This window comes from Heteronotia binoei, chromosome 15 (genome assembly GCF_032191835.1).
Source record: "Heteronotia binoei isolate CCM8104 ecotype False Entrance Well chromosome 15, APGP_CSIRO_Hbin_v1, whole genome shotgun sequence".
Classification (NCBI taxonomy): Eukaryota; Metazoa; Chordata; class Lepidosauria; order Squamata; family Gekkonidae; genus Heteronotia; species Heteronotia binoei.
This window is the reverse complement of record NC_083237.1, coordinates 3259350-3285730: the sequence shown is the minus strand read 5'-3', so window position 1 is coordinate 3285730 and position 26381 is coordinate 3259350. Positions and strand designations below refer to the sequence as shown.

Sequence of the window (26381 nt, the reverse complement as noted above, 5' to 3'; positions counted from 1 at the left end):
AGGACAGCTTGGGGGGGTGTTTTGGGGAGGGGAAGGCACCGGAGGGATACTTTTTTTGCGGGGGGGGTAGTCTGTGGTAGGAGGGGAGACGAAAATGTCCCCTCTTTGGTCGGAAATCAAGAGGGGGGTGGGGGAAGGCTGGTAGAAGGAGAGCGTCCGTGATTTACTGCTGTTTGTCCAAAAGGGGATGCAGGACTTTTGTTTCCTGACCCCCCCCCCCGTAAGCCCCCCCCTCTCCGTACTTCCCCCCGCAAGCGGGGCAGGGTGGTAGGGTGACCTTAAAAGTAGCAAATATAGGTACAGGGTAATCCCCCTTTCTTCCCCGCCACCCCCCCGCCCCGTGAATGCTCGGTAGACACACAATCCAAGCGTGAAAAGCTGCACCTCCCCACCTGCGCACAGCAATACCTGCTCACGTCTGGGCCTAGGCGGGCCCTCCCCCCTTGCGACTTCCTGCTAGGCCACCTGGAGCAGGGGGAGGGGCCCGGGCCGTGGGCGGAGCTCTTCGGCAGAGCCCGCCCCACCTCCCAGCCTTGCCCTCTTCCTCCAGCCCCCATTGTGTTGTCGTTCTGCGGGGGAGGGGGGAGACGGCTCCCCGGCCCCCCCATTCTTCCTCTCCTGGCCCCGTGCCAGGCCTCTTGTTTGCAGCAGTTTCTGCGCTCTGCAGCTGCTGAGCTGAGGTGGGGGGCGGGGATGGGCCGAGCTCCAGAGGTTTTTTGTTTTGCAGCCTGAATGAGATGAATCACATTTTCCTTTTGGCCGAAGGAAGGCACGGGAGGGGGGGGGGCACGCGTGAGGCAAGGCGTCCTGCGGAGCCCTGGGGGGGGGGAGAGCCTTTTCCATGGGTTCTGGGTCTTCCAGAAACTTTCTGAGCCCAGAATGCCAGAGGCCAGTTCGGGGGCCTAGGGGGTGCGCGTTGCAGGAACCCACTTCTCTTGGCGTCCCTGAGAAAAGAGGTGCCACTCATGCCCCCCCCCTTATTAGCTGCCCCCAATGGGGTGGGGTGAGCAAGCAGACCGGATTCCACTGTGTACTCTGATTTTTGATTTTCGCCACGCTTCTTGTCCGCTCGTTCTTTCTCCCCCCCCCCCCCAGAAGCCGCTTTGCAAAGCTTCCCAGGGCGGGCCCACCCCACGCCTGCCTGCAGCCCCCTCCCATGACAGACAACCGAAGATCCGTAGTAGATCTAGCCTGTGGAAATTTGAAATTTCATTTTAACATTTTTTTTTAAAAAAAACCCTCTTCTGCTTTTCAAGAGCTCGGTCCTTCAGCCGCCTGCTGGGAAAGATGTATTTGTCTTCTGCTCTACTCAGCAGGGACATGGTGTGGGGGTTTTTTTTTGGGGGGGGGGAGGGGGTCAACATTTTTTTCTTTGCTTAGATGGAGCCTTGAGTTTCAGGCAGAAAGGGAGGGGGCATTTGTAATGCGAATGAGCATTCTTGCCAGCGAGCAGCATTTGCATTACAAACCGAGACGGAAGAAAGGGCTGTGTTTTTGCTTCGGTTTTGGAGATCTCAGCACGTCTTTGTAGATTTTTAATTAGGGTCTGTTCCTCTTCCTCCTCGTTTGTCTTGCTGTGAGGCCAAAAAAAAACACTTAGTCTTGAATATTTTTTTTAAGGATTAGGGACACAAGTGACCCCCCCCCCCCCAGCGCTGCATTCCAAAAGAAAATTCTGCCTGGTTTGGGGGAAGTGAAAAATAAGGAAAATAAAACGTCAGTCCTTAACACAGAAAAAGCCAAAGGGTCAAAAAGTCTGGATGGCTCCCCCCCCCCCCCTTGGTCTCCCAAGTCCTTGCTTTGCCCCAGATGGAAAAAAAATTGCCAATTTCAATATATGAAGATTTTTAAAGGACAAAAAAAAATGGACCAAAAACCAGAGGCAATTGTATAAAGTCATCAAGTGGGCGAGCGGGGTGGGGGGGATTGCCATACATAGCGGAAACTGAACCTCAAAAAGCAAGTGGAATGGTTTTGCAGAAGAATATGTAGCGATTTTAGGCACCCAGGAGTGTGTGTGTGTGTGGGGGGGGGGGGGGACGATAGTTGTGCAAGTAGCATTTTTTCCGGCGAGGAAGTCTAATGATCATGGGGGCAGCCCCCCGCCAACCTGCCCCTACATGTAGATCTCCCGGGATTAGAGCTGATACCCAGTGACGGAAGCCAGTTCCCCTGGAGAAAATGGCCGCTTTGGGTGGTGGACTCTTTGGCATTAGGCCCCATGGACGCCCCTACCCTTCTCAAACCCCAAATATCCGGGAATTCGGCCACCCTGCCTCTCCCTGACATGGCTGCCGGGTCCCGCTTCCAGAAGGGAAGTGTCTAGGGCGCCCGGGTGCGTTTGTATCCCTGGCCACGTGCCTTTTGCTTCTGGGGAGGAACTTCCACCGACGTCCTCGGGAGGGTCTTTTGGCCCTTTCCCAAGACCGAGGGGGGGGGCACCGCAGGCTGCAAAACTGCATCAGTAGAACGACGCCCCCCCTCGTGCAAGAAAGCGCCACCGTGCAAGCCCCGTCCCCGCTGCCACCGCACTCCGCAGTGCCCGAGGCTGCCAGCTTCTGGTGGAAGTTGACTCTTGCGGCATTGAACTGGTGACACGCTGTAAAGGAAGTGCGTGCATGCGCACCCCCCTCCCCAAGTACAACTGCAGAGGAAGCGCAGAAATGCATCCCCCCCCCCCTGTGATTTCACAACAGGGCAGCGTCGTCTTCCCCCTCTGGGGCTCCTTCACGCTGCATTCCAGTGGCCCTTCCCCATCCGGCGGCTGCACAGCCACGGTGCAGCAAACGTAGGTTCTTTACTGACCTCCCCCCCCCCCATTTCTCCAATATAACTAACCCGTTCAGGGTTGGGCCTTCTAGATGGAGCTACCAAAAGGGCTGGAATTCAGCTCCTGACACCGTTCCCAACCCCATCCCCCCCCAAAAAAGTTGACAAACCAGGGCTTGCACCCCTTTTCCAGAACGCCCTCATTCGTGGGTAGAAGCCATCACAACGAATAGGCCTGAAACTGGTTTCAGTCCGTAGTGTAAACCCTCGGGGTGGGACGGCCTGCCCCCTCCACGCACATCTCACACCAATCCTGCACCAGGGTGCGGCTGCTTGTTGCAGCAATTCCCACTGGGGGGGCCCAAGGCAGGGCCCCCTCCCTCGGCCCGCGTAGCCCCCCCCCCCAGTGCCACAAGGCGTTTCCAGAAGGAGCTGGAGAAGGGAGGGAAGCGGAGGGGAGTAAGGGCGCACCAAAGCTCTCCGGGGATGATGCCCCAACGCCCCTCCAGTGGGGTGGGAGGTGTGGGGCAGCAGGCAGGTCAAGGGTCTGTACATAGCTGTCCGTCTCTCTGATCTTTTTGCACTTTCTCACTGGGGTGGGGGCTCTCAGTGATCGTTCGGCGTTTGCTACTGAATGTACCTTTGTCTTTTTTTTTTTTTTTTTTCGTTTTCTAGAAGCACCTCTAGCTAGTTTAATGGCACTTTAGAGATTTACTGAAGCCGTTTTAAGGAAAAGAGAGAAAGGAAGGAAAGGAAAACAACAACAACAACAACCAGGAAAATAAATACCAAGGGTTTTAAAAAAAACAAAAACAGGAAAAAAAAAAGACACAGAAAATTGTTGATGATGATAATGACGACGAATAACTCCTCTGCTTTTTTTTCCCGGTCTCTGTTCCGAGTGTGACAGTGTGAAAAGTCTGTTAGACAAAATGCCGTATTTATCTCTTCTGCATCTTTGTGTGTAATTCAAATAACTTCTCCCCAATAAAAAGACAATTATATGCTCAACCCCAAAGCCTCAAAGTCCCATCCATGCAAATATGCACGCAGCCACGCACGGGTCACCAGTGTTCCCTCTAAGCTGAGTTAGCGTGAGCTAGCTCACAGATTTTTAGCCTCCAGCCCACACATTTTTGTCTTAACTCGGGAAAAATGACCCCCCCCAGAGCACACTGATTGATGCAGGAGCTCGCACCTTGAAGGCCAGTAGCTCACCAAGCCGAGTTTTTGCTCACAAGACTCTGCAGCTTAGAGGGAATATTGGTCACCACTCTGCTGCACTGCTCTGCAGGGTTTCACATGGCTCTGCTGGCTTGGGTTCCAAACGCAGCCGATGCCCGTGGCTGCTGGTGATTCTGGGAAGTGTAGTTGGAGCCCCTCAGGCCCCCTCCTGTTTCAGTGGGTCACTGCGAGGGCAGCAGCTCTGTTTACTCGGTCGGCCCTTTTGCGCAAGAGATGGGGGCATGCGTCACCCGGGGAGAGGGAAAAGGCCGTCCGCAAGCTTGCATTTCTGCAGAATCCAGGCACCTTTGGTGGGGGGTTTTTGCTTCCTGGAATAATTTTACAGTTGGCCGGTTCCCTGCATGGCCTTGGTGCTGGCGATGGGCGGAGGGGGCCTGCCCTCTGTGTCTCTTGGCAGGGCTGTGGCGGTGGGGGGTGCGGGGAGAGCTGGTTAGAGGTAAACTGGTGACTGGTTTCAGTGGAGGGCACAGACCCGGGGGTGGGGGGCGAGATGAGGGCTGCAGCAGCCATACCTGCACTGGGGGAGGGTGGCTGTTGCAACCCTGTTCAGAGGCTGATGACTAACCTGGCGCTGCACTCCGTCGCCCTGGGTGCAACTTCCAAAAGCATTGGCCCTGGGGAGCAGGGGGGGGGACGTGACCCCCCCATAAAGATGGGGGAGGGTTAGCTCTGTTTTTTAGCCCCCCAGCTCACACATTTTTGCCTCAGCTTAGAAAAAACAGCCCCATAGCACACTCATGGATGCAGCAGCTCACCACTTGAATTAGAATTTTTGCTCACCAGACTCTGCAGCTTAGAGGGAGCGCTGGTTCTGGAGGCTCCAGTTGCCCCCCCCCCAGGGGGAGGGGGGAGGAGGGCCAGCTGAGCCTGAGAAGGGGGAAGAGGAGGGGAGCATCTCCCTGTGGGGCGGCCCCCTCGCCCGCCTGCTGCAGACCTTGACCCGCGCCTTCAGTCAACAGGCCGTCCGGGGCACCAGCTCGACAGTCCGGCTTCCTCCGCCCTGCCCGCCAGCCGCACAGGGGTTCCTCCACACCGGCCCGGCCATGGCCACCTGGCCCCTTCTGCTGCTGTTGCTGCTGCGTCCGGTGGTGGCGGAGCTCCTCGGGGCCCCCCCGGGTGGTAGCAGCCAGGTGAGTCTTGGGAGGGGAGATTGGAGATGGGTGACCCCCCCCCCGCCCGGGCTCACAGCCTGCAAAGGCGTCGGGGCCAGTGGGTCTCTGAGCATGTGCAGAGCGCTGTCATCCCTCCCTGGAGGGAAGCAGGCGAGGAAGCTGCAGGCTGCGGAGGGGTCACCTCGCAAGTCATATGAAGATGTGAAGCTGCCTTCTACTGAATCAGACCCTTGGTCCATCAAAGTCAGTATAGTCTTCTCAGACTGGCAGCGGCTCTCCAGGGTCTCAAGCTGAGGTTTTTCACACCATTTTGCCTGGACCCTTTTTTGGAGATGCCGGGGATTGAACCTGGGACCTTCTGCTTACCAAGCAGATGATCTACCACTGAGCCACCGTCCCTCCCAGAGGTAGGGTGCTTCTGGTGCTTCTACCTCAAAGTCGTGCAGAGAGAGGCCGCCGATCTCGCCCGCGCCTTCTGCAGACCAGGCCTTTCGCCCGTGGAACCTCCCGCCCCAAGAAGCCAGCTGCCCTGGGCCCCAATCCTTCCTTGCCTGGCAGTGGCGGGACACCCACTGGAGACCTCCCTTGCCCGGCCTGCTCGGGATTCTGGCCTCTCCCCTGTCCGGCAGCGCTCCGGGTGAGTTGGAGACAGAGGATAAGCACATAAGAGAAGCCATGTTGGATCAAGCCAGTGGCCCATCCAGTCCAACACTCTGTGTCACACAGTGGCCAATATATATATGTATATCCTGTGGCTAATAGCCACTGATGGACCTCTGCTCCATATTTTTTCCAATCCCTCTTGAAGCTGGCTATGCTTGTAGCCGCCACCACCTCCTGTGGCAGTGAATTCCACATGTTGCTCACCCTTTGGGTGAAGAAGGACTTCCTTTTATCCGTTTTAACCTGACCGCTCAGCAATTAAATCGAATGCCAACTAGTTCTTGTATTGTGAGAAAGGGAGAAAAGGACTTCTTTCTCTACTTTCTCCATCCCACGCATAATCTTGCAAACCTCTCTCAAGTCACCCCACAGTCGACGTTTCTCCAAGCTAAAGAGCGCCAAGCGTTTTAACCTTTCTTCATAGGGAAAGTGTCCCAACCCTTTAATCATTCTAGTCGCCCTTTTTGGGACTTTTCCCAATGCTATAATATCCTTTTTGAGGTGCGGTGACCAGAACTGCACACACTACTCCAAATGAGACCGCGCCATCGATTTATACAGGGGCATTAGGATACTGGCTGATTTGGTTTCAATTCCCTGGGGAAAGCTCTACCGGTAGACTGCCTGCCTGCTGAAAGGCCAACCGTGGGACCCCGAACGTTTCGTCGAGGGGGAAAGAGCGGCAAACCAGGTAGCTATTCGAATGGTGAAGCCCTCGCCCGTTTAGGAAACGCAGCCTGGTGAATTTCTGCCTGCCTGGCAGCAAGTCAGAGGGGAGGGAGCGAGGGCCAGCCTGCCTTGCCTTTGCGCATTTCACTGCCAAGGGGTCGCAGGTTTCCCTTCCCTGCCCCGCCGGGGGTCAGAACTCCCCCCACACACACACACAAGCACACGGCCCCTCCTTCCTTTCTTCTGGGTGGACGAAACTAAAGAGGTCGCAAGCTCTGACCGGCTGCATGGCCCGCGTTCCCACGAGACGGTGGACCCGGAGAAGCAAACGCGGGGCGTGTCCGGCCTTGACGTTTAATGAATGAATTCGTTCCAGCTTCTCGGCCTTTCGCGATTCCTGCAGCAAGACTGCCCCCGCGTGGCATGTTTCAGGCATGGCGGCGGCCCACCGGTTCTGGCGGCGCGTGGTCCCTTTTATGCCGCCACCTCGTGGCCGACTGGAGGTAATGCCCGCTGTCTCTGCTTTCCCAGCCTGACCAGTGCTTCCCGGGGCTCTCTAAGGAGGCGGGGGCCTTGAACATTGGACAGAGATGGGCAGATCCTTCTCCGACAGCCACGCTCAGCATAGATCTCCGTAAAGTCAAGAGGTAATGGACTGGGGGCGGGGGGGAGAGGGAGAGATGCTAATCTCCAGGTGGAATCTTAGCTGGGGAAGCACGGGAGGCCTCGGGGATTTGAAGATCTCAGACTGTCTGCTAATTAGTCCAATTCAAGAACTATCTGGGCACTTTGGGGGTGGAGCCAGGAGACATTGGGGGTGGAGCCAAGAGCGAGGTTGTGACGAGCAGAACTGAACTCCAAAGGGAGGTCTGGCCATCACATTTAAAGGGACCGCACACCTTTTAAATGCCTTCTTCCCACTGGAAATAATGAAGGATAGGGCCATCTTCTTTTGAGGTTCATAGAATTGGACCCCCTGGTCCAATCCTTTTGAAACTTGGAGGGTATTTTGGGGAGAGGCACTGGATGCTATGCTGCATATTTGGTGCTTCTACCTCAAAAAACAGCCCCCCCCCGAGCCCCAAATACCCACGGATCAATTTCCATTATACCCTATGGGAATCAGTCTCCATAGGAAATAATGGAATGCCCAGCAGACATTTCCCCCCTCCCCACCTTTCTGATGACCTGGAAGCAGGGGGGGAGGGCCTCCAAACTGGGGGATCCCCTGCCCCCACCTGGGGATTGGCAACCCTACCGCCAATGATTCAATAGCAGCAACTGCCAGTTCTTTCCACAGACTCTGATCCTTGAGGTTTTTTTTAAATGGGAAACATTTGGGAATGAACCTAAGACTGTCCACGTTTACTTATTTTATTATATTTATAGGACGGGCTCAGGGCAGCTAACAACAGTTAAAACAACATGGAATTAAATTGCTACAATAAAATCACAATAAAATCACAGTTTGGTGTAGCGGTGAAGTGCACAGACTCTTATCTGGGAGAACCGAGTTTGATTTCCCACTCCTCCACTTGCAGCTGCTGGAATGGCCTTGGGTCAGCCATAGCTCTGGCAGAGGTTGTCCTTGAAAGGGCAGCTGCTGTGAGAGCCCTCTCAGCCCCACCCACCTCACAGGATGTCTGTCGTGGGGGAGGAAGGGAAAGGAGATTGTGAGCCGCTCTGAGACTCTCCGGAGTGGAGGGCGGGATATAAATCCAATATCTTCGTCTACCTCACAGGGTGTCTGTTGTGGGGGAGGAAGGTAAAGGAGATTGAGAGCCGCTCTGAGACTCTTGAGTGGAGGGCAGAATATAAATCCAATGTCTTCTTCACTCTGTGTCACACAGTGGCCAAAAAAACCAAGTTCCATCAAGAGGTCCACCAGTGGGGCTAGAAGCCCTTCCACTGTGCCCCCCCAAGCACCAAGAATACAGAGCATCACAGCCCCAGACATAAGAACATAAGAGAAGCCATGTTGGATCAGGCCCATGGCCCATCCAGTCCAACAATCTGTGTCACTCAGTGGCCAAAAAACCCAAGTGCCATCAAGAGGTCTACCAGTGGGGCTAGAAGCTCTTCCACTGTGCCCCCCAAGCACCAAGAATACAGAGCATCACTGCCCCAGACAGAGAGTTCCAACACTATGCTGTGGCTAATAGCCACTGATGGACCTCTGCTCCATAAGCTTATCCAGTCCCCTCTTGAAGCTGGCTATGCTTGCCACCACCTCCTGTGGCAGTGAATTCCATGTGTTGATCACCCTTTGGATGAAGGACTTCCTTTTATCAGCTCTAACCCGACTACTCAGCAATTTCATCGAAATTGTATTGTGAGAAAGGGAGAAAAGGACTTCTTTCTCTACTTTCTCCATCCCATGCAGAATCTTGTCAACCTCTATCATGTCACCCCGCAGTCAACGTTTCTCCAAGCTAAAGAGCCCCAAGCGTTTCAACCTTTCTTCATAGGGAAAATGTTCCAACCCTTGAATCATTCTAGCTGCCCTTTTCGGGACTTTTCCCAATGCTATAATATCCTTTTTGAGGTGCGGTGACCATAATTGTATATAGTACAATTATTATATTATAATTATTGTACAAATGAGGCCGCACCATATTATAGTACAAATGAGGCCGCACCATCGATTTATACAGGGGCATTATGATACTGACCAATTTGTTTTCAGTTCCCTTCTGATCTGATAAAACTGGGCCAGCCTCACCATTCAAGAAAAGACCTGAAATCTACCTCTTCCCCCTCCCCCTGAAAAAGAGAGAGGGTGTCACCCTATAGCCAGCACATCTGAATTCCCCCCCCCCCCCAACTGGGGCCTAGCTGGTCACAGGCTTTGGGCAGGGAGTCCAGAGCAGCGGGGTTCTATTGCCGGCTTCCTTCTCCTCCTCTCCCAGCGCGGCCTCCTCCTTTGAGTTCCGCACCCATGACCCAGAAGGCGTTATTTTCTACGGGGACACGAACCCCGGCACCGACTGGTTCGTCCTGGGCCTGCGCAGGGGGAAGCTCGAAATGCAGATCCACAACAGCGTCATTAGCATCAGCGTCTCTGGGGGGCAGTCCATCAACGACGGCCGGTGGCACCAGGTACCGAGGCTTCTTTGCGGGGCTTGCGAATTCTCAACTTATTTCATTAGCTTGCTTTGCCGGGCTCTCTAATTCGCACAGCAGAGCTACTGAGCCAAGCCGCTCTTTCTTCTATTGGCTGAGGCTCCTCCACCTTCTGGTCCCCTGGGGATGGAAGGAAAGAACCAGAGCTTCCTTGGCCCAGTTCCCTGGATCCCATGGGAGAGATACAAAGACAGCACCTTTAAGAGCAACGAGCGCTAATGTTTTCATGTTTTATTTTAAGTTGCTTTTGAAATCTTTAATGATATTTGTCTGTGTCGTTTATCAAGTTTATATCTCCGCTACCTGGCATTTCATTTGATGACGCATATAGCCTGGCCTGACGAGGTCTCATTTATTTCAGATAACAAATAAGTTTGATACCCTTGCCTTAGAGAGCAGTGTGATTTTCAAGGCATGAGTTTTCGAGAATCAGATAGGATGGAGGGCGCTTTGACTCTCGAAAGCTGATCCACTGGAAATCAGGTCAGTCTCTAAGGAGTTCCTGGCCTTGAATCGAGTTATGAGATGTCCAACATCCAGTGCAATACATAAGACATAAAAGAAGCCATGTTGGATCAGGCCAGTGGCCCCTCCAGTCCAACACTCTGTGTCACGTAAGAACATAAGAGGAGCCATGTTGGATCAGGCCAATGGCCCACCCAGTCCAACACTCTGCGTCACATAAGACATAAGAGGAGCCATGTTGGATCAGGCCAATGGCCCACCCAGTCCAACACTCTGTGTCACATAAGACATAAGAGAAGCCCTGTTGGATCAGGCCAATGGCCCATCCAGTCCAACACTCTGTGTCACATAAGAACATAAGAGGAGCCATGTTGGATCAGGCCAATGGCCCCTCCAGTCCAACACTCTGTGTCACATAAGAACATAAGAGGAGCCATGTTGGATCAGGCCAATGGCCCCTCCAGTCCAGCACTCTGTGTCACATAAGAACATAAGAGGAGCCATGTTGGATCAGGCCAATGGCCCCTCCAGTCCAACACTCTGTGTCACATAAGAACATAAGAGGAGCCATGTTGGATCAGGCCAATGGCCCCTCCAGTCCAACACTCTGTGTCACATAAGAACATAAGAGGAGCCATGTTGGATCAGGCCAATGGCCCCTCCAGTCCAACACTCTGTGTCACATAAGAACATAAGAGGAGCCATGTTGGATCAGGCCAATGGCCCCTCCAGTCCAACACTCTGTGTCACATAAGAACATAAGAGAAGCCATGTTGGTCAGGCCAGTGGCCCCTCCAGTCCAACACTCTGTGTCACGTAAGAACATAAGAGGAGCCATGTTGGATCAGGCCAATGGCCCATCCAGTCCAACACTCTGTGTCACATAAGAACATAAGAGAAGCCCTGTTGGATCAGGCCAATGGCCCCTCCAGTCTAGCACTCTGTGTCACATAAGAACATAAGAGGAGCCATGTTGGATCAGGCCAGTGGCCCATCCAGTCCAGCACTCTGTGTCACATAAGAACATAAGAGGAGCCATGTTGGATCAGGCCAATGGCCCCTCCAGTCCAGCACTCTGTGTCACATAAGAACATAAGATGAGCCATGTTGGATCAGGCCAGTGGCCCATCCAGTCCAGCACTCTGTGTCACATAAGAACATAAGAGGAGCCATGTTGGATCAGGCCAATGGCCCCTCCAGTCCAGCACTCTGTGTCACATAAGAACATAAGAGAAGCCCTGTTGGATCAGGCCAGTGGCCCATCCAGTCCAGCACTCTGTGTCACATAAGAACATAAGAGGAGCCATGTTGGATCAGGCCAATGGCCCCTCCAGTCCAACACTCTGTGTCACATAAGAACATAAGAGGAGCCATGTTGGATCAGGCCAATGGCCCCTCCAGTCCAACACTCTGTGTCACATAAGAACATAAGAGGAGCCATGTTGGATCAGGCCAATGGCCCCTCCAGTCCAACACTCTGTGTCACATAAGAACATAAGAGGAGCCATGTTGGATCAGGCCAATGGCCCCTCCAGTCCAACACTCTGTGTCACATAAGAACATAAGAGAAGCCATGTTGGTCAGGCCAGTGGCCCCTCCAGTCCAACACTCTGTGTCACGTAAGAACATAAGAGGAGCCATGTTGGATCAGGCCAATGGCCCATCCAGTCCAACACTCTGTGTCACATAAGACATAAGAGAAGCCCTGTTGGATCAGGCCAATGGCCCATCCAGTCCAACACTGTGTCACATAAGAACATAAGAGGAGCCATGTTGGATCAGGCCAATGGTCCCTCCAGTCCAACACTCTGTGTCACATAAGAACATAAGAGGAGCCATGTTGGATCAGGCCAATGGCCCCTCCAGTCCAGCACTCTGTGTCACATAAGAACATAAGAGGAGCCATGTTGGATCAGGCCAATGGCCCATCCAATCCAACACTCTGTGTCACATAAGAACATAAGAGGAGCCATGTTGGATCAGGCCAATGGCCCCTCCAGTCCAGCACTCTGTGTCACATAAGAACATAAGAGGAGCCATGTTGGATCAGGCCAATGGCCCATCCAGTCCAACATTCTGTGTCACATAAGAACATAAGAGGAGCCATGTTGGATCAGGCCAATGGCCCCTCCAGTCCAACACTCTGTGTCACATAAGAACATAAGAGGAGCCATGTTGGATCAGGCCAATGGCCCATCCAGTCCAACACTCTGTGTCACATAAGAACATAAGAGAAGCCATGTTGGATCAGGCCAGTGGCCCATCCAGTCCAACACTCTGTGTCTCATAAGAACATAAGAGGAGCCATGTTGGATCAGGCCAGTGGCCCATCCAGTCCAACACTCTGTGTCACAGAAGAACATAAGAGGAGCCATGTTGGATCAGGCCAGTGGCCCATCCAGTCCAACACTCTGTGTCTCATAAGAACATAAGAGGAGCCATGTTGGATCAGGCCAGTGGCCCATCCAGTCCAACACTCTGTGTCACATAAGAACATAAGAGGAGCCATGTTGGATCAGGCCAGTGGCCCATCCAGTCCAACACTCTGTGTCTCATAAGAACATAAGAGGAGCCATGTTGGATCAGGCCAATGGCCCATCCAGTCCAACACTCTGCGTCACATAAGAACATAAGAGGAGCCATGTTGGATCAGGCCAATGGCCCATCCAGTCCAACACTCTGTGTCTCATAAGAACATAAGAGGAGCCATGTTGGATCAGGCCAAAGGCCCATCCAGTCCAACACTCTGTGTCTCATAAGAACATAAGAGGAGCCATGTTGGATCAGGCCAACGGCCCATCCAGTCCAACACTCTGTGTCACATAAGAACATAAGAAGAGCCATGTTGGATCAGGCCAATGGCCCATCCAGTCCAACACTCTGTGTCTCATAAGAACATAAGAGGAGCCATGTTGGATCAGGCCAATGGCCCATCCAGTCCAACACTCTGTGTCACCTAAGAACATAAGAGGAGCCATGTTGGATCAGGCCAATGGCCCATCCAGTCCAACACTCTGTGTCACATAAGAACATAAGAGGAGCCCTGTTGGATCAGGCCAATGGCCCATCCAGTCCAACACTCTGTGTCACACAGTGGCCAATATATGTGTGCATGTGTGTATACACACATATATATACACACTGTGGCTAATAGCCACTGATGGACCTCTGCTCCATATTTTTATCCAATCCCCTCTTGAAGCTGGCTATGCTTGTAGCTGCCACCACCTCCTGTGGCAGTGAATTCCACATGTTAATCACCCTTTGGGTGAAGAAGGACTTCCTTTTATCCGTTTTAACCCGACTGCTCAGCAATTTCATCGAATACGACTAGAATGACAGGATCAGGAAACGCTGCAAGCCCCCATAAGGTGCGAGCCCCCACAAGGCAGGCGCAGCCAGAACTGGCAGTTGCCCATCTTACCCATTTCCAGGGCGGCACCTGCAGGAGGTGATGGGGCACGTGAGGACAACTCTGTGAGCTCAAGGCCACGGAGACCTTTGTCTGGAATAACCAGACCCTTGAACCGAATCCAGGGATTGATCAGTAACCAACAGAGCGTCTTTGGAGAGGGTGGGGGACGCCTGCATTCTTCCTTGTTCCCAGTAGTCACCTGGCCGTGGCCTTCTGCACTGATTGAGGTTGTCTGTAGAAGCAGCCCCATGTAGGTCCCGCAGAGCCCGGATGTCACCTGGTAGAGAGTTCTACCAAGAAGAAGACTGCAGATTTATACCCCGCCCTTCTCTCAGAATCAGAGTCTCAGAGCGGCTTACAATCTTCTTTATCTTCCTCCTCCACAACAGACACCCTGCGAGGTGTGGGGGGGAGCTGAGAGAGCTCTCCCATAAGTTGCCCTTCCAAGGACAACTCTGTGAGAGCTACGGCTGACCCAAGGCCATTCCAGCAGCCGCAAGTGGAGGAGGGGGGCGGAAATCAAACCCAGTTCCCCCAGATAAGAGTCTGCGCACTTAACCACCACACCAAACTGGCTCTCTGGCCTTTTGCTGCTGGCTGCTGTGAGAGCCCTCTCAGCCCCACCCACCTCACAGGGTGTCTGTTATGGGTGGAGAAGATATGGGAGATTGTAAGCTGCTTTCAGTCTCTGATTCAGAGAGAAGGGTGGGGTATAAATCTGCAGTCTTCTTCTGCTCTGACGGAGGTTGTCTGTAAGGGCAAGCCTGTGTAGAACTGAGCAAGGGAGGGACGATGGTTCAGTGGTAGAGCATCTGCTTGGTAAGCAGAAGGTCCCAGGTTCAATCCCCAGCATCTCCAACTGAAAAGGGTCCAGGGAAGTAGGCATGAAAAACCTCAGCTTGAGACCCTGGAGAGCCGCTGCCAGTCTGAGTAGACAAGACTGACTTTGATGGACCCAGGGTCTGATTCAGTAGAAGGCAGCTTCATATGTTCAAGGCCCAGATGTCGCCAGGCAAAGTTCCACCAGGCTAGAGCCTTTTTTGGTCCTGTCTGTAGTTGAGGGCAGTCGGATATCTTTTGGGCCAGGTTCCGCCAACAGGTATGGACCTTCCGAGCTCAGAGCTCTTCAGGGGACGTACCAGGAGAGGTCAAAGCCGGAACCTTGAAACGGATCCTTAATTCACTTTCCAATCTGACCAGATCATGGTGAAGAACGAAGGGGACAGCGTGGTGCTAGAGCTGGACGGGGCTGAGCTGCTGACTCTCAGTCAAGTTTCTCACGCCATCCTTGGTCACCCTTTCCTGGAAATGCGCATTGCTGTGGGGGGTCTTCTTATCCCCTGGAAGGATTTGATCATTCCGGTAAGGGCTTGCACGGGGGGATGGGACTCACAAAGGCAGTGACCGGCTGTGGGGAAGCAGCCGCCCTATTAAGTAAGGCTCACATGCAGCCGAAGAGCAGTCCGTGGTTCTCTCCGTGCTGCAGGAATAGTATTCTCCGGCTTGCAACCGGGAATGCCAAAAGGCCACGCCCTGCCTTCGCCTCTCCCCCTTCACTGGATGCAAACCAAACACTTGTCCCCAGCTGTCCGTGGCATCCACAGTCCCGCGTGTTGCAGTCTGAATAACTCCGCAAATGCGGAAGACAAGGAAGCAAACGTGGACGCTAAACGCAGAAAAGGAGCGCATTTATGTCTGAACTTGCTTAACGTAAGAGCTGCACAGAATAAATGTCAGACGTTTGAGAGCCGCAAGACATGAATATCAGGAGTTTGAGAGCCGCAAGGAAGGAAGGAAGGATGGATGGAAGGAAAGCAACTAGATGGGGGGGGGGTGCAGGTGGAGGTGGAAAGAAACCCACTTTAAATGCATTATCTGGGAGAACCGGGTTTGATTCCCCACTCCTCCACTTGCAGCTGCTGGAATGGCCTTGGGTTAGCCACAGCTCTTGCAGCAAGTTGTCCTTGAAAGGGCAGCTTCTGGGAGAGCTCTCTCAGCCCCACCCACCTCTCAGGGTGTCTGTTGTGGGGGAAGGAGATAAAGGAGATTGTGAGCCGCTCTGATTCAGAGAGAAGGGCGGGATATAAATCTGCGATCTTCTTCTCCAAACCACTCTTACGGCTCCAGAGCCACCCCAGTCTAAATTGATTCCTATTACCTGTGTTGTTATCTGCTACTAGCAAAGTGTTTAAAGCCATCGTAACTAGCCAGTTTGGTGTAGTGGTGAAGTGTGTGGACTCTTATCTGGGAGAACCGGGTTCGATTCCCCACTCCTCCACTTGCACCTGCTAGCATGGCCTTGGGTCAGCCATAGTTCTGGCAGAGGTTGTCCTTGAAAGGGCAGCTGCTGTGAGAGCCCTCTCAGCCCCACCCACCTTACAGGGTGTCTGTTGTGGGGGAGGAAGGTAAAGGAGATTGTGAGCCGCTCTGAGACTCTTCGGAGTGGAGGGCGGGATATAAATCCAATATCTTCATCTACCTCACAGGGTGTCTGTTGTGAGGAGGAAGGGAAAGGAGATTGTGAGCCGCTCTGAGTCTCTTCGGAGTGGAGGGCGGGATATAAATCCAATATCTTCATCTACCTCACAGGGTGTCTGTTGTGGGGGAGGAAGTGAAAGGAGATTGTGAGCCGCTCTGAGTCTCTTCGGAGTGGAGGGCAGGATATAAATCCAATATCTTCATCTACCTCACAGCGTGTCTGTTGTGGGGGAGGAAGTGAAAGGAGATTGTGAGCCGCTCTGAGTCTCTTCGGAGTGGAGGGCGGGATATAAATCCAATATCTTCTTCTTCTGCAATGCTTTTCTCTGCTATTAGCCATGTCATTCCTCCTCCCCCCACAAGCCAATAACTCCTCACCCCACTTCTTATAATGGGGGCTGGGTGGTTTGTTTGAGGGATGGGATATTTTGGAGGCTGTTTGGGTACTGGCCTAAACGTGTCTTCCTGGTTTCTCCAGGTATGCGGCAAACATCGAGTTTTGCTGTGAGCCAGAGAATCCTGGAGGGTGACTGGGGGCTCTTTGCGGAGCCTGTCGTAGGCTGGACTATGCTGTTGTAATGCAGTGTGCTGAAAGAAAGGCAGACTCTCCCGGGGATACTCCGGTGGAAGGCTCCCTCTAAACTGTGGGATCTTGTGAGCGAAAATTCTGCTTGGTGAACTACCGGCATTAAAGCTGTGAGCTGGCTGCATACATTAGTTTGCTCCGGGACCATCTTTCCTGAGCTAAGACAGAAATCTGTGAACCGGAGCCTAAAAAACTGTGAGTTAGCTCACGCTAAGTCAGCCTAGAGGGAATTAGGATTGCCAAATCCAATTCAAGAAATATCTGGGGACTTTGGGGGTGGAGCCAGGAGACGTTAGGGGTGGAGCCAAGATCAAGGCTGTGACAAGCATCATTGAACTCCAAAGGGAGTTCTGGCCATCACATTTAAAGGGACGGCACACCTTTTCAATTCCTTCCTTCCATAGGAAATAATGAAGGATAGGGGCACCTTTTGGGGGGGCACATAGAATTGGACCCCCTGGTCCAATCTTTTTGAAACTTGGGGGGTATTTTGGAAAGTGACACTAGATGCTACACTGAAAATTTGGTGCCTCTATCCCAAAAAACAACCCCCCCCAGAGCCCCAGATACCCGCGGATCAATTCTCCATGATTTTCTATGGGAATAAATCTCCACAGGGAATAACAGAGTTCCCAGCAGACATTTCCCTCCCCTCCCCCCGCTTTCCGACGACCTTGAAGCGGGGGGAGGGCCTCCAAACCGGGGGATCCCTGCCCCCACCTGGGGATTGTCAACCCTCGAGGGAACACTGCTTTGGTGTCTTATTTGCCTCTGAGCTTCCAAAGAGAGCCACGGGGAGGGGGGGGGTTGCCCACAGTCGGGGGAGAGGGCAGACGGCGTCTCCCTCCTTCCCCACCCTTCCTTCCTGCCGGTTTCCTTCTCTTCCAGATGAACACAGCCATGGACGGCTGCTTGAGGCGGTGGAACTGGTTGAACACGAGCAGCAGTTGGCTGGAAGGGACCGCCCTGGACGGCGAGGGGACCAAAGGCTGCTTTCCCAGCATCCACCGGGGCAGCTTCTTCCCTGGAGGCGGACTGGCCAGCTTCCTGCTCTCAGGTAGACTGGTCGCTTAGGGTCCAAGGGCTAGCGAGGCTCGGAGAAGGTGAGGATCGGGGCCTGACTCCCTCCCACCAGGCCTGGCTCATTCTTTCGCAGCCAAATTGCACCCTCGGCCGTAAGCACAAGAATTTTGTCTTGGCGTCTTTCCATGTTAGCTGTGGATTTCGAGCGGGGTGGGGGTGGGGGGATGAGGACAGACGGGCATGCTCAGAACGCTCACGGGCTTCATTATATTCCATGTATCGCTGCTTGCTGAAACGCACACACGCGCAGACCGATGAAGCTGCCTTCTACTGAATTGCACCATCAGCAAGTGGCTCTCCAGGGTCTTAGGCTGAGAAAGGTCTTTCCTGTCCCCTCCTTTGAGCTGGAGATGTCAGGGATTGAACCTGGGACCTTCTGCATGCTGAGCAGAGACTCTGCCACTGAGCCAGAATAACCCCTCTTCGCAGTGGCCCACCCAGTCCAACCCTCTGTGTCACAGTGGCCAAAACCCAGGTGCCATCTGGAGGTCCACCAGTGGGGCCAGAACTCCAGAAAGCCTCCCACTGTTGCTCCCCAAGTACCAAGAATATAGAGCATCACTGCCTCAGACGTAAGAACAGAAGAGAAGCCATGTTGGATCAGGCCACTGGCCCATCCAGTCCAACACTCTGTGTTACACAGTGGCCCAAAAACCCAGATGCCATCAAGAGGTCCATCAGTGGGGCCAGGACACTAGAAGTGAAAGTGTTGGGCTAGTATCTGGCGGGGACCTAGGTTCGAATGCCCACTCTGTCAGGGAAGCCAGCTAGGCGATCTTGGGCGAGCCCCACACTCTCAAACTAGCCCACCTCACAGGGTGGTTGTGACGATAAAACGGAAGGAAGGAGGAGGATGGCAGCCACTTTGGGAAGAAAAGCAGGACATAAAAGTTAAGGACATGTTGATCAGAGCACAGGGAGTTCAAGCAGCAGCTAATATGCACTGTGGAGTAAAAGTGTAGTAGCAGAGCCGTAGCGATCAGATTTTACACCTTCTATTCTTGAGAGTTCGATCCTGGTGGAAGCTGGGTTCAGGTCACCGGCTCAAGGTTGACTCAGCCTTCCATCCTTCCGAGGTTGGTCAAATGAGCATCCGGCTTGCTGGGGGGAAAGCGTAGAGGACTGGGGAAGGCAATGGCAAACCACCCCGTAAAAAGTCTGCCTTGAAAACGTCGTGAAAGCAACGTCACCCCAGAGTCGAAAAGGGCTGGTGCTTGCACAGGGGACTACCTTGACCTTTACTTTATTCTTGGGAGGGGTGCTATTTTCTGGAGCCCTTTGTATGTGTTTCTGTGGGGGGGGGTGTGGATATCTATTGACAGCTTGTAGCCTTGATCAGCAGATAGAACTTCCACATCCAGAAGCAGTCCAGCTCTGAATTCTGGTTGCTAAGGCAGAAAGGCTGACTTCAGGCCTACTTCTGGCCTTCTCTGGAGGATTTGCTGCAAACAGGGGATTCTGGAATCAGTTGGGCCGCTTGATCTCCCCTCTCTGGCCTTGTCCTGAAGCCCCCTCCCCTTTACTGACCCAGCCCCCCCCCCCCTTCTCCTCTTCCTCCTCCCTCTCCACAGGCCTCCCCAGCGGACTGAGCGCCAACAACGAGAGCTGGGCACTGGCTGTGGAGGTGTCTTTCAGTGCCAGCCCACAGAAGGGGGTGATCCTGGCGGTCTCACCTGCGGAGCTGGCCCCGATCCTCAGTCTGAAACTGGAGGACACGGTGAGATGCATGTGAGGGTCATGGTGTGTTTGTGGAGGGGCTGACAACCTGGAAATCTAACAGGTATGTCTTGAACCTTATTGGTCTCCTATGAATGCATTGTAAAGATTGGGTTTCAGAGATAAATAAGCCTCCAAACTGAAGAAAGACGGATGAAACGTCTTGATATCTAGAACAGACATCTTTGGAAGGGCTTCCTTTAACCTAGGGTTGCCAAGTCCAATTCAAGAAATATCTGGGGACTTTGGGGGTGGAGCCAGGAGACTTTGGGGGGTGGAGCCAGGAGACTTTGGGGGTGGAGCCAGGAGACATTGAGGCGGAGCCAGGAACAAGAGTGTGACAAGCATAATTGAACTCCAAGAGAGTTCTGGCCATCACATTTAAAGGGACAGCACACCTTTTTAAATGTCTTCCTTCCATAGGAAATAATGAAGGATAAGGGCACCTTCTTTTGGGGCTCATAGAATTGGACCCCCTGGTCCAATCGTTTTGAAATTTGGGGGATACTTTGGGGAGGGGCACTAGATACTATATTGAAAATTTGGTGCCTCTACCTCAAAAAACAGCTCCCCCAGAGCCCCCGAAACCTCCAAATCAATTCCCCATTATACCCTATGAGAATCGATCTTCACATAGGGAATAATGAAGACGTTTCCCTCTTCACCCCCCCTTCCCCCTCCGCGCCCCCCCCCCGTTTCTGGCAAATCTGATGCAGGGGACTGGCCTCTCTACTCACGAGTTGCTGCCAGCTTCTCACAGCAACACAGGCACACCAGCTGGGCACTTTATGGCATTGAATAGGAAGCCGGCAGAACTCACTCACCTCCGGAGGTGCAAAGGCACATGGTCCTTTGGAGGCGGGGCTGGGCTCCCCTCCCTTCACCGGCCGGCTGACTGGGGGCAGGAAGCAGCCTGAGAAAACGGAAGAGCTCTGGCTGCTGCGATCGGGGCTGGGTGGGAAGGGCTGCCATTCTCCCCCCCTCCCGCTTTCCCTTTTTTGCCGCGCGGGGGGAGGAGGCTCCAAATCGGGTGTCTCCAGGCCAAGCGGGGGATTTGGGAAGCCTATGTTCATTTGAAGTTCTATGTGCAAGCCTCATCAGAACACCACTGACCTTCACATTACACTGTTTTGTCATTTAAAATTTATGCTGTCTCTTAGCGGGTTTTTTATTTACCCAACCTTCAGGCGGGGGCTGGAGCCCCCCCCGGAATTATAACTGATTTGCAGAAAACAGAGATCAGGTCACCTGGAGAAAATGACTGCTTGGGAGGGTGGATCTAGGAAGCCAAAGCGTGTCCAGAGGAGGTGAACGAAGACGATGAGGGGTCTGGAGACCACGTCCTACAAGGAGGAACGGTTGAAGGAGCTGGGGATGTTTAGCCTGGAGAGGAGGCGGCTGAGAGGTGATAGGATCACCATCTTCAAGGACTTGAAGGGCTGTCATAGAGAGGATGGGGTGGAATTGTTTTCTGTGGCCCCAGAAGGTCAGACCAGAACCAAGGGGTTGAAATTAAATCAAAAGAGTTTCCGGCTCAACATTAGGAAGAACTTCCTGACCGTTAGAGCGATTCCTCAGTGGAACAGGCTTCCTCCTTGGGAGGTGGTGGGCTCTCCTTCCTTGGAGGTTTTTCAACAGAGGCTAGATGGCCATCTGACAGCAATGAGGATCCTGTGAATTTAGGGGGAGGCGTTTGTGAGTTTCCTGCATTGTGCAGGGGGTTGGACTAGATGACCCTGGAGGTCCCTTCCAACTCTACAATCCTATGACGGCATCCCTTGCTGAGGCCCCATCTCCAAATCCCCAGGGATTCCCCAGCGCAGAGATGGCAACCCTATGCGGGCAGGATCTGGCTGCCGGGTGGCAGAACCTGCAAGTGGTTAGTGGCCTCCTAAAATCAGGGCTCGTTTCTGACCTCCAGGGACCAAGAGAGGAGATTTGCAACCTGTCCCTGACAGGCTTCTCCTTGTTTCTCCCTCCAGGACGTGGTAGCGCAGCTGGGGGACAAGACAGTTCTGCAGAGCCCGCTACCTGTGGGGGCCTGTCCGGCTTTGGCTCTTCTGCTCCGTGTCAACTCCTCCGAGCTCACCTTGCATCTGGGCCCCCATGTAACCTCAGAGTCGATCCGGGAGGCAGAGTTCGAAGCCCTACGGCGTCTCTGGCTGAGCGGGGAAGGCCGTCTTTTCCTTGGGGGGCTCCCTGGTAGGTCTTTCTTGAAAGGGGGATGTCCGGCCAGACCCTCGTGCGGGGGTGGGGGGGGCAGGGGGCGGGATTTGTGCATTATCTGCTGTCACGTTAAGTCATCCTGCGCGGTGAGTTTTTAATTGTGCAGATCTCACGGGAGTAATGAGACATTTTGATAGCGTGTGGCATTTTGCGCGAAAGCGATCTTGGCTGAAGAACAGTTCTGGTTTTGATGACGATCAGGGCTTTTTTTTGTAGCAGGAACTTCTTTGCATATTAGGCCACACCCCTCTGATGTAGCTAACCCCCCAAGAGCTTACGAGGCTCTTAGTACAGGGTCCAGGGATAGAATTCTAGCAGGGGTTCCTTTGCATATTAGGCCACACACCGCTGATGGAGCCAACCCTCCAAGAGCTTGGAATTCTAGCAGGGGCTCCTTTGCATATTAGGCCACACCCCTCTGATGTAGCCAATCCCCCAAGAGCTTACGGGGCTCTTAGTGCATGGCCTAGTTCACTGTAATGCTCTCTACATGGGGCTACCCTTGACGCTGACTCGGAAACTACAGCTAGTGCGGAACGGCTGTTAATGGGGCTCCCTCTATAGGAGCGCATTCGGCCCGTGCTGAAAGAGCTGCACTGGCTACCGATTGTGTTCCGAGTCCGTTTCAAGGTGTTGGTATTGACCATTAAAGCCCTCTATGGTCAGGGCCTGTCTATCTGTGCGACCGCCTTTCTCCACATGTTCCCCAGAGAGCACTGCGTTCAGGGACAAAAAATCTACTGTCCATCCCCGGACCAAAGGAGGCTAGGTTGCATTCGACGTGAGCCAGGGCCTTCTTGGTGGCAGCACCGGAATTGTGGAATGCTCTCCCGGAGGCCATAAGGGCCCTGCAGGATCTTTCCACTTTCCGCAGGGCCTGTAAGACCGACCTGTTTCGACAGGCCTTTGATATCTAGCCGGGAGAGAGCTGCCACATCATTATAGAGCTACGATGTGATCACCGTCAGAAAAAAAGAACTGGCTTATATTGCCGTAGTACAGCACCGCGAAATGGTTTCAAATTGTAATTATGTTTTCTTAGTTTTAACTTGTAAATGTGAATGTTGTTAGCCGCCCTGTTAGTCCGCTTGCGGAGAGGGCGGGATAGAAACTTAAAGTAATAAACAATACATTTGCATATTAGGCCACACCCCTCTGAGGTAGCCAATCCTACAAGAGCTTACAGGGCTCTTAGTACATGGCATCTATCTGCATGGCTTACTGTAAGCGCCAGGAGGATTGGCTACATCAGAGGGGTGTGGCCTAATATGCAAAGGAGTTCCTGCTAGGAAAAAAAAGCCCTGCCGCCAATGATATTGGATTTATACCCCGCCCTTCTCTCTGAATCAGTCTCAGGGCGGCTTACAATCTCCTCTATCTTCTCCCCCTGCAACAGACACCATGTGTGGTGGGTGGGGCTGAGAGAGCTCTCCCAGAAGCTGCCCTTTCAAGGACAGCTCTGCGAGAACTATGGCTGACCCAAGGCCATTCCGGCAGCTGCAAGTGGAGGAGTGGGGAATCAAACCTGGTTCTCCCAGATAAGAGTCTGCACACTTAACCACTACGCCAAACTGGCTCTCACAATCTCCTTTATCTTCCTCCCCCACAACAGACACCCTGTGAGGTGGGTGGGGCTGAGAGTTCTCCTAGAAGCTGCCCTTTCAAGGACAACCCTGCGAGAGCTGCAAGTGGAGGAGTGGGGAATCAAACCCGGTTCTCCCAGTCAGTGCACTTAATCACTTAGCAAGAGCTATGACTGACCCAAGGCCATTCCAGCAGCTGCAAGTGGAGGAGTGGGGAATCAATTCCGAGTCCACACGCTTAACCACGATACTAGACACCACCGAAAGGGGCATCCTTTCACCCATCTGATGGGGACAGATTGCACTGTGAGTTTTAATGTGAACATATGAACATATGAAGCTGCCTTATACTGAATCAGACCCTTGGTCCATCAAAGTCAGTATTGTCTACTCAGACTGGCAGCGGCTCTCCAGGGTCTCAAGCTGAGGTTTTTCACGCCTATTTGCCTGGACCCTTTTAGTTGGAGATGCTGGGGATTGAACCTGGGACTTTCTGCTTACCAACCAGATGCTCTGCCAACTGAGCCACCGTCCCTCCCAAATGTGGCAAGAAGTCAGTGTGAGGGTCAGGTCCTATTGTTGGGGGCGGGGAGGGCATCAGCCAGAAATGCATCCCCTCCCCCATGCCCACTTGAAACAAAAGTTTTGTTCCAGGCAGGAGTTGGGGAGCTAATATATTCCCATGGAAGTGCTGGGTCCAATTGTCCTTTGGCTGTGAGCTCAAGAATGAATTTTGGTGCCCTGACCTGGGTAGCCCAGGCAAGTCAGATCTCAGAAGCTCAGCAGGGTCGACTCTGGCAAGGACTTGGATGGGAGACCTCCTTGGATTACCAGCAGCCAGGAGGGCAGAGGCAGGCTTTATTCAGCTACCTCTTCAGCAGGAGCCAGTTTGGTGTAGTGGTTAAGTGTGCGAACTCTTATCTGGGAGAACCGGTTTGAAGTCCCCACTCCTCCACTTGCACCTGCTGGAGTGACTTTGGGTCAATCACAAGTTCTCTCAAGAGCAGTTCTCTCAGAGCTCTCTCAGCCCCACCTACCTCACAGGGTGTCTGTTGTGTGGAGGGGTAGGAAAGGAGATTGTAAGCCACTCTGAGACTCCTTCAGGCAGTGAAGGAAGGGTGGGGTATAAATCCAATCTCCTCTTCCTCTTCCTCCTCCTCTTCTTGTTCTTTTTCTTTCTTCTTCTCCGTCGTCATCTTGTTCCCCTCCATCATCATTTTCTTCTTCTTCTCCATCATTGTTGTCTTCTTCTCCATTGTCATCTTCTTCTCTGTCGTTGTCTTCTTCTTCTTCTCCATCGTCTTCTCTGTCATCTTCTCCATCATCTTCTTCATCATCTTTTCCATCTTCTCCATCTTCTTCTTCTCCGCCGTCTTCTCTATCTTCTCCATCTTCTTCTTCTCCGTCGTCTTTTTTATCATCTTCTCCGTCTTTTTCTTCTTCTCCGTTGTCTTCTCCATCTTCTTCTCCTTCTCCATCTTCTCCGTCTTTCTTCTTCTCCTTCTTCTCCATTGTTGTCTTCTTCTTCTTCTCCGCCATCTTCTCTGTCATCTTCTCCGTCTTCTTCTTCATCATCTTCTTTATCATCTTCTCCGTCTTCTTCTTCTTCTCCATCGTCTTCTTCATCATCTTCTCTGTCTTCTTCTTCTTCGTCGTCTTCTCCATCATCTTCTCTGTCTTCTTCTTCTCCGTCATCTTCTCCATCATCTTCTCCATCTTCTTCTTCTTCTCCATCTTCTCCGTCTTTTTCTTCTTCTTCTCCATCTTCTCCGTCTTTTTCTTCTTCTTCTCCATCGTTGTCTTCTTCTTCTCCGTCATCTTCTCCATCATCTTCTCCGTCTTCTTCTTCTTCTTCTTCTCTGAATATCCTCCAGGCCCCCAGTAGAGGTCAGTCAACCAGAAGTCACCATGACTTCCAGGTGCAGACACAGAGACAAAGAACGAATTTTGGCCAGAGGAAGACCAGCTGGTGTCCTTGGGCCTGCACTGCCTTTGCCTTGCAGTGTTGCAGGACTTGTTCTCCTGGCAGAGTCTGGGGACTACTGGCCAGTTGTTTTTGATGGGCTTAGACGAGATGTCCAGTAGCCACCTCTTTCCCTTGGACACGAGTGGGGGGAGGGGGAGACGAGGAGACTGACCGACGGGGAGCAGCGTGTGGAGAAGGGGACCAGTGTCAAGTGTGGAGATGTCTTTCACCATCTTGGCTCAGCGGCTGTTGACCCCCAGCTTGTGGGTCCCTTTGCTCAAGTCTCTGTTGGTGTTTTCCCACCTTGTCCCTCTCATTTCCCTTCCAGGGCAGGGAGACACCCCTCTGACTCAGGAGGGAAGTTTCTTCCGGGGCTGCCTCCACGAGATCCGGGTTCAAGGCTTGATGCTGGACCTCGACTCAGCCCAATACAGAAGCAATGCCATCTGGGCCTACAGCTGCCCCGGGAACGAGAGCCTCGGCCTCAGCGGCACAGACGGCGACGCCAAACTGGGGGGCAAGGGGGAGGTTTCCCCGACACTGGCAGCCTCACCCCTCCCCTCCTAGCACCCAGATCTGTCCCCCTCCCTCCCCGAAGAAATGCGAGCGTGGGTGCTGTGTGGCTCCAGCGAAGTTTAATTGTTTACGACAGCATGGGCTTGCTGTGGCAAAAACATCCGTGGCCCTGTGGCTAGGATAGAGGGGTGCTAGGTCAGCAGGCCTCCGGTTGCGAATGGTGGTGCGACTGTTGTGGTTTGACTGTGAGGGTGAGAGATTGAAAGGCATGTGGCGGAGGGGGAGGGGCGCGACAGGGGTGTGCAGTCCCAGACTCTGCCCCCCACTTGCCATTCATGGCAGATGGACACTATGACCTCAGGCGACCTCAAACGACCTCAAGCAAGGCATGCCCACCCTGCGCTGCAAGAGCCAATCACAGTTCCATTTCAGTTGCATTCTCTGCTGGAAAAAATTTGACATGTCGACATTTTGGGGAACGAAATGCGTGGCGCACGGCTTTGGGGGGGCCAAGGAGTTCCACAGGGTCCAAGTGGACCTCAGGTGTTAGCATCACCAACTCTGGAGCTTTGTGAAAGGTTTGCTTTTTTAAAAAAAGGCAGGGCGGGGGGAGGCTGAACTGCACACACGCCTGTTACGGGAGGGGGGGGCACGCGCATGTAGTCGAGACGAAGCCCACGCCAGCCTTTGTGTGGTTAGCTACTGTTGCATACAAGGGACATCCTTGTATTTTGTTCATCATGGGTGATTAAAATGGTCAGCGGGA

General features: G+C 53.2%; 1 protein-coding gene across 1 annotated transcript; it reads left to right on the top strand.

The window, feature by feature from the left end:
- Positions 1-6959: 6959 nt before the first annotated feature.
- On the top strand, positions 6960-26381 carry SHBG (sex hormone binding globulin). The gene is made up of 7 exons (XM_060256836.1): positions 6960-7105; positions 9368-9557; positions 14662-14823; positions 17414-17582; positions 19180-19325; positions 21307-21526; positions 25428-26381. The coding sequence occupies exons 2-7, from the start codon at positions 9483-9485 to the stop codon at positions 25664-25666; spliced, it is 1011 nt and encodes a 336-aa protein (XP_060112819.1). The 5' UTR covers positions 6960-7105; positions 9368-9482; the 3' UTR covers positions 25667-26381.